Below are 15,170 nucleotides of genomic sequence, written 5' to 3'. Positions count from 1 at the left end.
TTCACGCAGCTGATTAATCCAAAGGAACAGCTGAGACTGATAAAAGTTTGGCATCAGCTGTGTTGCAGTAGTTGCTAGTCAGTGTTGAACTCAACATAGGACTGCCTCAGGGAATCCAGCTCCGGATTTTTCCCTTGAGGTTTACTCTCAAAGCCTTTCCCATGGGTGGGTATAACTGCAACACAGTGGAGGTTTGATAACAAGGTTTTCCTTCTCCTCTTATTTTTTTTTCCTCATTAAAAACAACTCATTATACAGGCCAGCATTCTGGTGAAAGTTCCTTGACTCTTAATGTTAATTCAATGTTCCTTTGTAGATATGGAGTATTTCCAGCAGTTTTAAATGTTTATTTATAGTTCTTAATAAATGATTTATAATTCTTGATAAATATTCTTATTAAGCCAAATCAAATTAAACCCCTAAACCATAGTTTATTTCCCGGAGAGGACACACACACAAAGCAGATGGTGGAGTCTACAGCAAAAAAACAAGCTGCTAGAGGAACTCAGGGGATTAGGCAGCATCTGTGGAGGAAAACAGTCAGGATTTTGGGTCAAGACCCTCCATCTAGACTGAAGGGTTTTGACACGAAGCATTTCTTTCATAAATGCTGCTTGACCCCCTGAATTCTTCCAGAAACTCATCTTTGCTTCAGTTTATTTCTATAGTGTTTGTGAATTTAGCCAGTACTTTAGCTCCTGCATTCTGAAAGATAAATCCTGCCTATTTATGATAAATTTCTTGTATGGGTTTTATGTTAAGAGGGTCATGAATGCCAAGATTGAAGAAAGTGCATTCATTCCATCAGTCTGAATTATCCAAATTTATCTGCATAGTAATGATAGCTATAGGTGTTATATTTGATGCATGCAGAAAAAAAATAAGATAGGTGATCTTGTAGCACAAGTATGATGTTGTGGGTATCAGACAATCATGGCTGTAAGATGACTGTAGTAGGGAGGTTAATATTCAAGGATACACAGTCTATTGAAAGGACAAGTAGGTAAGCAGAGGAGAAGTGGCTCTGCTGGTAAAAAGTGAAATCAAATCTTTAGAAAGAAGTCAGAGGATTGGAAGAAGACCCTAATGGCAGTTATTTACAGGCCTTCGAACAGTAGCCAAACTACAAACTAAAGCAGGAGATAGAAAAAGCACGTTAAAAAGGCAATGCTACTTTAGTCATGGGGGATTTTGATATGCAGATAAATTTGAAAAATCAAGTTGCTGGATTCCAAGAGAGAGAATTTGTGGAATGTCTCCAAAATGGCTTGTTGAAGCAGCTTGTGGTTGAGCCGACAATGTTGGAGTTGATTGTTAGGGATGTGTTTTTGGGATACTTGTGGCACGTGACAAAATTGGCTAAAGTCAGTATGGTTTCCTTAAGGGAAAATTTTGCCTGACAAATCTGTTGGGATTCTTTGAAGAAATAACAAACAGGATAGACAAAGGAGAATTGGTGGATGTTTTGTACTTGAATTTTCAGAAGGCCTTTGGCAAGGTGCTCTACATGATGCTGCTGAACAAGATGAGAGTCCAGGGTATTACAGGGAAGATATTGGCATAGATAGAGCATTGGCTGGTTAGCAGGAGACAAAGAGTGGGAATAAAAAGACCCTTTTTGGATTGGCTATTGGTGATTAATGGAATTCCACAGGAATCTGTGTGAGGACTGCTTCTTTTTACATTGTATGTCAATGACTTGGATGATTTGGCCAAGTTTGCGGATGATATGAAGATAGGTGGAGGTTCAGGTAGTGTTGAGGAAGCAGAGAGTGCAGGAGGACTTAAGCACATTAGGAGAATGGGCAACGAGGTGGGAAATGGAATACAGTGTCAAGTAGTGTATGGTCACGCACTTCGGCAGAAGGAATAAAGCATAGACTATTTTTTACATCCTATCAAATGCTGAAAAGCCTAGATAGAGTGGAGGTGAAGAGAACGTTTCTTTTGTTGGGGGAGTCTAGGATCAGAGACTGTCAATCAAAATGTCCATTTAAAACAGACATGAAGAGTAATTTCTTCAGCCAGAGAAGGGTGTATCTGTGGAATTTATTGCCACAGGCAGCTGAGGAGACCAGGTCACTGGGTACATTTAAGGTTCATGATAAGTCCGGGCATAAAAGATAATGGGGAGAAGGGAGGAGAATGGCGTTGAGAGGGAAATAATGGAGCGGATTTGGTGGGCCAAATGGCCTAACTCTGCTCCTATGCCTCATGGTCTTAATTTGGTAGAATGCAGGAGTTGAAGCTTAGGGTCAGCCCGGCAAACTGAGTGCAGATGCTCCAAGAAGCGATCAGCAAATCCACATCTAGTTTCACCAGTGTAGGGGAGATCACACTGTGAACACTGAATGAAGTATAGTAGACTTAAAGAAGTGCAAGGGAATTGCTGCTTCACCTCCACCTGGGTTCTGTGTGTTGGGAAGAAGTGAAAGGATAAGTGATGCATTGCCTGTGTTTGCAAGAGAAATCTGCACCCAATCAGAGTCCTTCCTTTTGTTCTCCCCACTTGTCCCCTGGCTGCAACTACTGTTTGTTTTCAGTCTTCTAGTTCTGATGGGCTCTTGACAAAGAAGGTTAGCTTTCTTTCTCTTACCATTGATGCTGCTGAGCATTTTTAGCATTTTCTGTTTTTGGTTTGGTATCCAAAATCCACGGTACTTTGCTCCAAAAATACCACTGTGCCCATTTTCTCAGAAATTTCCTGATTTTGCCAGATTTTATTTTGTCACTTGGTTAATTTTCAGGTAAAATTCAGACTTTATGTCATTAAGAGTAGTAAAAGTGTTTTGATAACTTCACTTGTATGAGGTAGACTCTGACTAATAGAAGGCAAAATAAGAATTAAAAAGAAATTAAAAATACAATATTACTTGGCTATTTCCCACTGCACTTCTGTATTGTTTTAATTGTTCATGAAGTTGACAAAGTTGAAATGTTGTGTAATATTTGAAACAAAGCATAAAATGTAAATGTCCATACTTCAGCTGTGTAAACATTTCAAATAATGAATTAGTACATTGAACATTATTTTCCATGTTAATAGCCCGAAGAAAACGTGTGGTAAGGTATCACGTGTCCATTATTTGAATTAGTTTCTCCAAGATCATGATTTTAAGCAGTTTCATTAAACATCAGAGCAACAAATTTATTTATTTCTTGCTTATGAGCATTTTATTTTCATTTGAACCACAGACTGCAAAATGAAATAGATGTATCTAGCTCAATGAATTACTATCACACAAAGTATTGCAATTCTACCAAAATAATGCTAACCATGGTGTTTGATGGAACTTTTAAAAAAACAATTGAAATTAGTAAAATTATTGAATTAGTGCTCATAATGGCCTACAATTTCCAGCAAAGCTATCCAATATTTCTAATGCGATTTGTGCATTTGATCCAAATTTAGACCATCGCGAACTATCTTCAGTTGACTTCATTCAAAAAAGCATATTTTTATTTTTCAGCTAGATATTAACATTGCATATTAGCAAAAATTTCACTATGATGTCTCACAATCAACCTATTTTGATTTGTGTTTAATGTTACATCATTGGACCTCTCGATTATTGATAATATTGGGAAAAAATTGAATACAGGTCTTAGCAATACGCACATAGGCTTGTGATTTAACCCAACTTGAAATGGATGGTTTACTTATAGCTCTATTGTTGATTCTTTATATGTGATGAAACAAAGGTGCTTCTATCTGAAGTTAAACCATACTGGTTTGGTCACTAATTTATCTTCCAACCTGTTCTAATCCACCCCAAACCCATGAAAGGATTCAACAAATGAAGCAGATGCAGGCTAGCTTTCTCTTTTTATCATTCTAGGAGTTATTGTAATTCCCCCTTATTTATTCTGGAATGTATTTCACTACAGGTTGAAATTGAAAAGAAGTGGATTAGAATCGAGGGAGAAGATCCGGAGAAACCTGGAGACTGTGTGACCCAATGAACATTATAGATGGCACAACCTCCAGCACAATGTTGTCACAAAAATAGTCTATAGTCTTAAAATTATGGTAGTATCTTGGTTACTTGAATGTTCGAGAAGTTAAACGGAATTAGTAAAACTGAGCACACTATTCTGTAGGAACATCTGGCCCTTCCTGCACAGTAATAGCACCTGTCTCCACCCCAACTCCTCAATGGGTAGCTGCCCCAAATATAAATCCTCTGCATCTGGAAGGACAGAACTGAGAATAGTGAACTGGTGGAGATTCTCTTTTTGATATTTCCTATTTTACTGTATTTCTCATTCAACCTGGTGACAGGGTCCATGAATATGCAGTGATTAGGATCTCACCACAGCCCACAGTTCTTTTTTTTCAAGTTTTTTTTCATCAATAGTTGAGGAGAGTAATTACAATTAGCTATGGTAGTAACCTTTGAGGGAATAATTTTACTTCATAAATTACTTTTTTGATATTTAATAAATTACAGTTTATGATCATGAAATTTAAAACTGTAATAAATGGTAAGGGGTTTGAAATTGACACACATCTGGTGATTTAAAGAGGAAAAATATGATGGTTTCTCAAAGAGAGTCATAGAATTACACAGCAGGGAAACAAGCTATTTGGCCTACCAAATCTACCCCATCCCATTTACACTAATCATATTTTATTATACACATATTCTCTTCATCTTCCTGTACGCTATGTGCAATCTACAAAGGTCAATTAGTTAATCGACCTGAATTTCTTTGGGAGTTGGGTGGAAAGCAGAGTACTTGGCTGAAATCCATGCAGTTTGACAAGAGAATATGTAAGCTCCACATAGTCGATATTGGAGGAGAGGATTGAATCAAGGTTCCTGTAAATATAGCAAACCAGCTGCTCTTTTAAAGTATCATTCAGGTTATTTATCTCTCATTTTATTGAGTAAATGAGGAGAGATAAGTAAATGCCACTTTAAAGGATTAACAACAGAGAGACTCATGGTGTTTATTAGTGAACCTCAGGTAGTTGTAGAGGCTAGTTAGGATCCATATATTCTGGTGCAGTGCAGGCAAAAGTAAGTAGTGGTTGTTGTTAATGGTTGGGAATTTTGGTTGTTCATTGCCTCCTTTCACAGCTGCCACTTGCTCTCTGCAGCACAGTGGAGGTTGTTCTCATGTACCACTCCCTCTTGAACAGATTTCCTCCAGGTGTATCTGTTGTGTGCAATCTCTTCCCTGTTTTTAGATGTAATGTTGAATTTCTTCATTCTGATTTTGATGTTATCTTTGAAACATCTCATTTGCCCACCAGGGCCTCACTGACCTTCCTTCAAATGGGAGTAAAGGATTTGTTTGGAGAGATGCGAGTTAAGCAGCCGGACGACATGCCCTATGCATTGGAATTGGCATTGTTTTATCATGGTGGAGACACTGTTCATGGTAGCCTAAATTGATGTTAGTGTGTCTGTTCTTCCAGCTGATCCTCAAAACTCTTTAGACGCTGCCTGGCCTGCTGCGTCCCACCAGCATTTTGTGTGTGTCGTTAGTATCTTTGGTGGTATCGTTCCAGGGATTTCAGATGCCTGCTGTAGGTGGTCTATGATTAAGCTCCGACAGTAATGTAGTAAGTATGACAGCTCTATAGATCAGAAGTTTTGTTTAGACCTGTAGTCTTCAAAGACTCTGTTCCTTAATCCTGCATAGGCTCCACTAGCATTACTCAGGTGGTGGTTCATCTCTGTTGATATCTGCTTTTGAGAAGAGAATGCTGCCAAGGCAGTGCAAGGCTGGATAAATGGCTGGTTGGGCAGTGGTGGCTGATATAGGATTTCTCTCGTTTTTTTTTAAATCAAGACAAGACCCAGAGCACTATCTGCTTTGACAAAGGTATTCAGGATACATTGGAAATCCTCTTCAGAGTTGGTGTGATGGCGTGTCATCCACATACTGAAGTTCAGATCGGGGAACAGGATGACTCTAAAGTCAGCAAGGGCTATGCTCTCTTGTACCATCAGGAAAGCAAAGTGTGAGTGTTCACTGAAAGCTTATAGACACCTTTGTGGCACCAGGGACAGGTGACACTTGTGGCAAGGTATCCAAGCCATAACTGATTACAAATCCATCTTGGGCATCAATGACAGTGATTCCTCCCTTACTGATAGGCTGAATGCCCTCAATGCATGATTTGACACATTTGAATGATGTGACATTGAAGAAAGCTCCCCTCTCCCTCTGTGGAACAGGCACGCTGAGTTGAGGAGGATCCGAGCCAGGGCAAACCAACACAAAGCTGCAGGGCTAGGCAACATACCCGGTCAAGTGCCGAGGGACTGTGTGCCCTAGATAATAGAGGTCTTAACGGACATCTTAAATATCCAGTATCTCTGCAGGCTTCAAGAAAGCCACTATTATTCTGGCGCTCAATATCCACAGCACCTCCTCACTTATCAAGAAGGTACAGCAACATACACATTTTCTGAGGAGACTGAGATGGCTGAGTTTACAACTTTCTGCAGCTTCTTCCAATCCTGTTCGATGGCCCCTCCATAACAGCTGGTGTTGCAACCAGTTAGAATGCTACCAATGGCACATTTATAGAAATTTTTGAGTATCTTTGGCAACCTGCCAATTCTCTCCAAACTCCTAAAGAAATATAACCTCTGCCGTGCCTTCTTTGTAGTAGCATCAATGTGTTGGGCCCAGGATACATCCTCAGAGATGTTGACTTGAACTTGAAACTACTCACCCTTTCCACTTCTGATTCCTCGATGAGGACTGTGATACATGTTCCTTCGACTTCCTTTTCCTGAAAACCACTATTAATTCCTGGTTTTATTGAGTGAAGATTGTTGCTGCGACCTTCCCTCAGGCTGTGAGACTAAAGAACGCTCTGTCACCAGTGAGTTCTCATCACTCGGATAGTGAGCTGATTACTGTACTGTTTACCTGTGCTGAAAACTCCATGCATTCTGAAATATATTTTTATCGATTTATGGTAATATTTTGTTTTATGTACTGTGTGTAATATAAATTTTGTGGGTGCACTGTGGTCCAGAGGAAGATTGTTTTGTTTGGTTGTATACATTTACAGTCAGATGACTGTTCAATGGACTTGAATTTGAACTTGAGGGAAGGTAGAGAATGATATTGAATACTGACTGCAAAAGATCTAACAGTAACTTGCAAAAGGAAAATTCTGTGCTGCACTATTCAATACTATTAAACTGAGCTGCAAAATCATTACCTTACAGCTTAATGTGACAGGCAAAGGCCTTTGCAGTACATCAAAGACACCAATAACTTATTTTAGACCTAAGCAAATACAATATTCAAAGTTCAAAGTAAATTTAGTTTCAAAGTACATATATGTCACCATATAAAACACTGAGATTAATTTTCTGTGCCCATTCACAGTAAATACAAGAAGCAGAATAGAATTAATGAAAGACTACACCCAATAGGATGGACAACCAATATGCAGAAGACAATAAACTGTACAAATACAAAAAGATATAATAATAATAATAATTATTATTAATAAATATTGAGAAAATGAGATGAAGAGTCCTTGAAAGTGAGACCATAGGTTGTGGGATCAGTTCAGTGATCGAGTGAGTAAAGTTGAGTGAAACTATTCCCTCAGTTGAAGAGCCTGATGGTTGAGGAGCAATAACTGTTCCTTTCCTGGTGGTGCGAGTCCTGAGGCTCCTGCACCTTCCTGATAACTGCAGCGAGAAGAGAGCATGGCCTGGATGGTAGAGGTCCTGGATGATGGTTGCTATTTTCCTGCAATAGTGCTCCATGTAGGAGTGCTCAATAGTGGGAAGGGCTTTACCTGTGATGGACTGGGCTGTATCCACTTCCTTTTTGTAGGCTTTTGGTGTTGGTATTTCTTTACCAGGCCATGATGCAACCAGTTAATATACTCTCCACTGCACAACCATAGAGGTTTGTCAAAATCAAACTTCTAAGACAGTAGAGACACTGTTTTGTTTTTTTGGTAATGCCACTTACGCACTGGACTCACTGATCCTCTGAAATGATAACTCCGAGGAAGTTAAACTTGCTAACTCTCTCCACTTCTGATCCCGTGAAGAGGACCAGCTCATGGAACCCCAGTTTCCTCCTCCTAGAGTCAATAATCAGCTAGTACATTGGTCTCAGTCACTGAAATCACAGGGTTGTCAGGGGCTGTGTGAGTTCTGAGGGAGCCCTGTGACAGCTGTTCAGTATCATTCAGTGATTCAAGTTTGGTCCAGAGTTGCCACTTCATATATGAGATGGCTTTCCAGAGATCGTATCTGGACCTCCTGTATTTTACTTGATTGCCAGACCTGATCTGGCCCTTGCAACACTCACAAAACGCTGGAGGAACTCAGCAGGCCAGGCAGCATCTATGGAAAAAAGTACAGTCGATGTTTCAGGTCAAAACCTTTCGGCAGGAACCCGATCTCCGCTGATCTGGCCCTCAGCTGATTGTGGATCTCATATTTCATCCAGGGCTTCTGGTTGAGGAAGACTGAATGATTTTGTGAGAACACACTCATCTGAGACTGTTTTTATAAATTACATGACAACCGTGGTGTATTTGTTCGGATCCTCTGAGGAGTCCTTGAATACAGCCAGTCTACCAACTTGAAACGATCCCATAGCCACTCCTCTGCCTCCCATTGTCCTTACTTCTGGAGCCTTGCTCTTTATCTTTCACCTGTTTGCAGGTAGGAGGAGGACAGACAAGTGATCAGAAATACCCAAAATGCATTCTTGGGATCAAACAGTAGGCATTCCTTATGGTAGTATAGCAGTGGTTGAATGTGTTGGGACTGCAGGTGATACATTGATGATAACTGAGCAGATTATTCAAACAAACCTGATTGAAGCCTTGGGGCAGGCAGATCATGGCACTTAGTAGCTCAAGTGCCTGCTTAACCTTTGGTGGCAATTAAACTGCAGTCAGAACCACAGAGGTGAACTCTCTTGTTAAGTAGAACATTAAATGTTCCAGGCTGAGAGAACAAGAGTGGGACAAAACAGCTGCATCTGAGCACCAAGAAGATTTTATAACGAAACACAGACTCCCACTTTTTGCCTTCTCCGAATCAGTCGTCTGTTCCATCCTGTGGATCAACAAGCCCTCAGGTCTGATCTGTCGAATATGGGGTACCTTGAATTAGCCATGTCTCCATAAAACACAAAACACAGTAATCCCTCATTCCCCTCTGATACAGGAATCTTGCCCTTAGGTCCTCAATGTTATCCTGCAGTGAATGTATCTAAAAGATGTGTTAAATTGTCTCTCCTGAGCTCAGTTAAATAGTGCAGGAGTGATAAATTCCCACTATTTTGACATGTGCCACATAAGCCTCATCTCTTTATGTGGTGACACTGGCCAATATTCATCAGTCAACAATGTTTCTTCACATGTGGCATTTCCCCTTTGGACTTTAATTACAATTTGTTGAAATAATCATCCCTTTCTTAATCTTTGTTGAAACAACTAGCAGTCCTAACAGTTCATGATTTAACCTCATAGCACCAATGACACCAGTACAATTCTGACCTTCCAACTGTCTGTGTGCAGTTTGCATGCTCTCTTCATGAACTCATGGGTTTCTTCTGGGAACTCTGGTTTCCTCCTAGATCCAAAATGTGTTGGTAAGTGAACTGGGTACTGTAAATTACCCCTACTATAAATAAATTGAAAAAGGATCAATGGAATTGAAGGGTATGAGAGAATAGATTAGCAAGGTTAAAGAAAAAATAATAGGGGGAAGCAGATGATTGTATTACTCTGAGAGCCAGCAGAGACCTGATAGATGAACTGACCTCCTATATTGTGGTAGAAAAGGGACACAATGATTATTAAAGTTTGGGGGAAATTGCAATAAATGATTGCAGAAATTAGTGTTTTGCAGTCCACTTAGTTCATTAACATTGTAAAGGACCTACAAATATTTACTCAGATGTGTGTAATATTTGAAAATGGGGTTAAACCGATGCTTCCATGCAATACAATCGTAAAAACATAGAAAATTAAAATAATTAAATATTAGAAGAAAATTTCACTGTAATAGATAAGAAAACATTAATTATAAAGTATTAAATGTGTTACTTACTGAATTGCTTCATAATTTTAACTTTTGGGAAAGGAGTATGCTGAGCTATTTTATAAACAGGGATGAATGCATATTCATTTAGTATCACTAGTGACTTCTGTTTAGCTCTATTTTGAAGGGTCAGCCTGGGATGAATTTTTTTCTTTGGAACTTCTGTTTGTGTGATGAGATATTCTGAATCATAAAGAAATTGAGAATATGGGGAACTAAAGCAGTAGTTAAGGTGAGTTATGATAATAAATACCAGTTGAAATGTTCAATTATCCACTTTTCGACTGACTGGTCAACAATTTTAAGCATTAAACATTATAAGCTTGGATTACTTGGTGACATTAGCTGGTAAGCAGTTATCGCCTAAGGTTATGGATTAATTCTATAGCATGCATTATTTATCTGAAGCTTAACATTAACCGTATTCATTTTTAATATTGGTAGCATTAACCTAATGATTTCAGTAATTCTTAGATGATGCTATTTTAAAAAATGCTTTTCTCTGTTCTTTTGTTGGCAACATTGAAAATCAGCAAACTATTGAATGTACTGTATTAGTTTGTAGATAAGTTATTAAATCATTAATTCTTTCCTACATAAGACAGTGGTCTAATCTGTAATCAAAACTGATCTTTTCTTAAGTAAATGTGAAATATTAAATGCAGAATTTTATGAAAGGAAAGTAATATTAGTTTCATTAAGTACTCAAAATTATCACTATACTGAGAACAGTGCAATATTTGTATGCAACAGCACAAATAACAAATGATATCTTTTGCTCTATACGTCCTAACTCAGCAATAGATTATCGTGCTTTTAGTTATCAATACCTGTAAATATTAATGTTGCTATGGAGCCTTTAATCTGTCTGGTGCAATGAATGTGGGAAGTGTCTGCTGATAACTCTAGTTCTCCAGCACTAATATACTATATGTATCATCCCCATTACTGCAATAACATACAAGAAATATCATATTTGAAAAAAAATCAATAGGAATACAACTGAATAACTTAAGATTTAAGATATTAATTACAAACAATGCATAAAACACAAATATAACACACAAATACAAAAATTTACAATACTGTGCAAAAGTCTTAGCTACATATATATAGTTAGGGTGCTGTAGCTAACAAGTACAGTACTGTATTTCTCATTCTCAGCTCCACATTGACAAGTACAGTACTGTATTTGTCAACATGGAGCTGAGAACGCATTTGCAAATCTGGCAGGAGCAAAGGATGTTGGGAATATCAAGGGTGGAGCTCTGCAAGAGGGGTGTGGGGCAGGTGGCAGGAAGGAATGCCAGGCTGGGGGACAGCGCAGGTGCAGACACACCTAGCCCTGAAACACCAGGCAAGGTCATTTGATTACAAACAATTAGTTCATTGATCATTATAGAATGACTCTCTGGTGCTTCCTGCTCCCTTTCCCTTTCCCCAACCATGATTTCCCCTCTCCCTGCCCTCTTCCCACTCTCAGTCCACAATAGAGACCCATATCGGAATCAGGTTTATCATCACCCATCATGAATTTTTTATGCAGCAGCAGCAGCATAGTGCAGTACATAAAATTACTACAGTACCATACTGTGCAACTGCCTTAAGCACCCGAGCTATATACATGCACCTAAGACTTTTGCACAGTACTGTATATATTTTCTGAAACCAGGGTGATGTGGATTTAACAGGCTGTGAGAAAAAATGTTTTTAAAGGATTCTTTGTAAAAGAAAAAAATAATTGCCTTTTAGGTACAAGGAGTGAAAAGAGGTACGAGTAAAGAAATAAAAGACAAAAAGTGAGTGGTCCATTCACATGTGACTTATTTGGAAAATGTGTGCTTTTAAAGAAAAACCAAAACACAACATTTTCAGAGCAGCAGCTCAGGTAAAGAGAATGATTGGTTGGATGGAAACAGGAGTGATTGATTGACACAACTTATAATAGTGCCAGCTGAAATATGACAGTGAAGGGTTGTTAATCACAGCTGAGGAAGTATCGGAGATACTCAGCAATCTGACCTCCTGAATACTTAACAGCATTCTTTGTTTTATTGCAGATTTCGAACAACTACACAGCTTCAGCATTTTTGTTCAATGTTTTATTTATCTCCTTTCATTTACACTTCCTCCAAGCAGCTGAACATTGTTAACAAATCTTTCCCCAACCTCTCAGCTAACACCAGATACCTTTCTCTTCGACTTCTCTTAAACATTTAGCAGATATGTCCTTTATTCTTCCAACCCCTAATTCACTTCTGCAATTCTAATCCTTTTATTTCTAACCTTTCCTAATTCTAATGAAAGGTCATCAGCCTAAAATGTGAACTGTATCACTCTCCAAAAATGGCACCTGACTTGAGCATTTTCAGAATTCTCGATATTAATTTTATATTCCCAAGCATTTCCAGTACTTTTGTGCTTCAAATACCTAAATTGATACATGTCATCATGAAATTTGGATTTAAAGAAATGTGCCCATTAATGAGATCGCTCATGTTTTCTTCAGAGAAGAACCCTTTCTACATATTTTTAGATCTACTTTTCAGCATTTGCACCTTAAGATCACAAACCTCCGATGTATCACCAAGAGACAGCTTCAAGCTCAGAACAATAACCAACAGCATGTTGCTTCTTTCATGCTCTTCCTTACTGCCAATTCAAAATGAAATTTTCTGTAGGTTCAAGACAATAGTCAACCAAATGTAAAATTAAGCTATCCTTGAAATGCCAGTTGTATGCAAAGAAATGAAAAAATGTGTTCTTATATTGAAAATTCCTAGTTGTTTATAATTAAGCTTAGTATATTGTACTAAAGAAGTGACAATGACATGATATACAACCTTAGAATAGCATTTTCTATTCATTATACATGACTTCGTGTTCATAAAATAGTATGACTGGATCATTAACGGTTTGCTTTTATAAATGTTTAAAATGTAGAAAAACATTATTATACTGTGCTCCTCTCCTTTTATCTGCCAACGTGAAATAAAGGTGTTATGCAATTGGCTGACTTTAGTGAAATGAACTGAATACTTCATTTTCTTTGGAATTGAATTTTAAAAGCTAAGTATAATATTTATGTTGTCTCACATCTGATACACCAATTAGACTTTTCATGTATTCTCTCATGAATGCTTTGGCTCAAAAGTATTTCATTTATTGTTCCATGGATGACTTCTGGGATGTGGTACAAGCTCACAATCAAAACAAGGCAAGCTCCATCCATAATCTGAGGCATTTTAATGTAAACCAAACTTAAAGAACAGAAAAGATTTACAGTATTTCTCAAGGGCTTCTTCTGTAGTGGGTGGGTGCTGGAGAAGATCCTGTCAATGTTAGAAAAGAAATCTTTAACAGCAAGCCAGCCTCTTGTACAAAGATATTTGCTACATTTTATAGGTACTGAGTGTGTGTGCGTGCGAATCATGATAAAGTGTTGCATCCTTAACACTAAAGAGGAGGTACAAGATTAACCATGATCCTCATGATTGCTGGAACAGGCACGAAAGACCATATAGCCCATTCCTCCCCTATTTCTTAGGTTCGCTTTGAAGAACATTGTGTATTGTGAAGGCAATTCTAAACTCATCAAATTAATGAACTGTTAAAGGCTGAAGAAATAGAGTTAGAATAATCAATTCAATGTCAAATCAAGTGTTGAAAGTGTAATAAATGAAAAGTGAAAGATAATGGACAAGTTATTATTTTTAAATCTTAAACAAAGAAAACGTGAAAACACTCAGAGTGGCTTACTATTTGTAAATATATAAGATTCACCAAGGTATTATTTTGTATAGAAAAGTCATAATTTTTTGGTTGAGTTTGGTTTGTATCCACAAACATTGTGCTGCTTACTTCATGTCAATCAGCGTTCTTCACTAGCACAAGGGATTCTGCAGATACTGGAAATCCAGAATAACACATACAAAATGGTGGAGGAATTCAGAAAGTCAGGCAGCATGGGCCGAAACCCTTCATCAGGATTGTGAAGGATGGGTGAGAAAGCCAGAATAAGGGAGTGGTTGAAAGGGGGAATAGGAAGGATACAAGCTAGAAGGTGATAAGTGAAGGAAGGCAGGTGGGGTGTATGAAGTAAGAAGCCAGGAGGTGATAGATAGAAATGATAAAATGCTAAATAAGAAGGAATCAGGAATGAATAAGAGAGGACCATGGGAGAAAAAAGGAGGACAGGCATCTCTAGAAGTGGGAAGTGACAAGTGGATGAGGAGAAGAGGGAAGAAGGAAACAAGACTGGGGAATGGAAGAGGGAAGGAGGTGGGGGAATTACTGGAAGTTAGAGAAATCAATGTTTATACCATCAGGTTGGAGGCTACTCAGATGGAATATGAATTGCTCCTCCAACCTGAGAGCAGCGTCAAAATAGCAGTACAGGACGCCACAGACTGACTTGATGGGCTGAAATCAGCATGGGAGGTTATTCGTTGGTGATGCAGTGGGAGGTTTAAAAAGAGCTACGATGCTTACAGCTCGTTTTGGTGGGGTGAAATTAGCACAAAAGGTCATTTGTTGGTGATGCAGTGCTCCAGTGCTTTTGTCTCTTTTTAGTGGGCTGAAATCAGAGTGGGGCAAATAAAAAGGGGTGTTTAAGCGGAGTGGCTTTTCTGTGAATGGGCTAATATTAGAGTGGTCAGGCTTTTGCTCAACAAGATTAGGGGAGAGCAGGCTTATGCAGGCACTGGTAAAGGTTCTAAGTAAGTAAATAATAAAGTTTCTAGTAAGATTTTTTTTCTGTTAATACATAGCCAGTGTGCTAAGAATGGGTCTGAAGTAATGGTATGTTCTTTGTACGAAATGTGGGAACTCGAGACCTCTAGTCTCAGTGATAACTGCATCTGTATGAAGTGCACTGAACTGCAGCTCCTTAGAGACCATGTTAAGGAACTAGAGCTACAGCTGGACCACTTTCTGCTCATATGGGAAAATGACGAGGTGACAGACAGGAACTACAGTTTTATTTATTTATTTGTTTATTAAATTTTAGAAATTACAAAGAATGAATGTAATAGTAAAATAGTAAGAAAGATAATACTAACCCTCCCCCCTCCCCTTAACCCTCCCCCCCCCTTAACCCTTAACTAAAGAGAAAAA

At 38.5% G+C, this 15,170-nt stretch overlaps 1 protein-coding gene across 4 annotated transcripts in view; it reads left to right on the top strand.

The window, feature by feature from the left end:
* LOC132402726 (stonin-1) overlaps positions 1-13,062 on the top strand; it is a 33,220-nt gene extending 20,158 nt beyond the window's left edge. Inside the window, exons 4-6 of one of the 4 annotated variants that reach the window (XR_009515049.1) lie at positions 3,889-10,287; positions 11,808-11,854; positions 12,116-13,062. Coding sequence is in view for 1 of the 4 variants with exons in the window: in XM_059985691.1 (XP_059841674.1) it covers positions 3,889-3,963 (75 nt within the window). In the remaining 3 variants the exon portion in view is untranslated. Of the gene's footprint in view, positions 1-3,888 lie in introns of all 4 variants that reach the window. The other 3 variants (XR_009515048.1, XR_009515047.1, XM_059985691.1) reach the window with 3 other exon arrangements.
* The last annotated feature ends 2,108 nt before the right edge of the window (positions 13,063-15,170 follow it).

Source organism: Hypanus sabinus, chromosome 12 (genome assembly GCF_030144855.1).
Source record: "Hypanus sabinus isolate sHypSab1 chromosome 12, sHypSab1.hap1, whole genome shotgun sequence".
NCBI lineage: Eukaryota > Metazoa > Chordata > Chondrichthyes > Myliobatiformes > Dasyatidae > Hypanus > Hypanus sabinus.
This window is presented reverse-complemented; position numbering and strand designations above follow the sequence as displayed.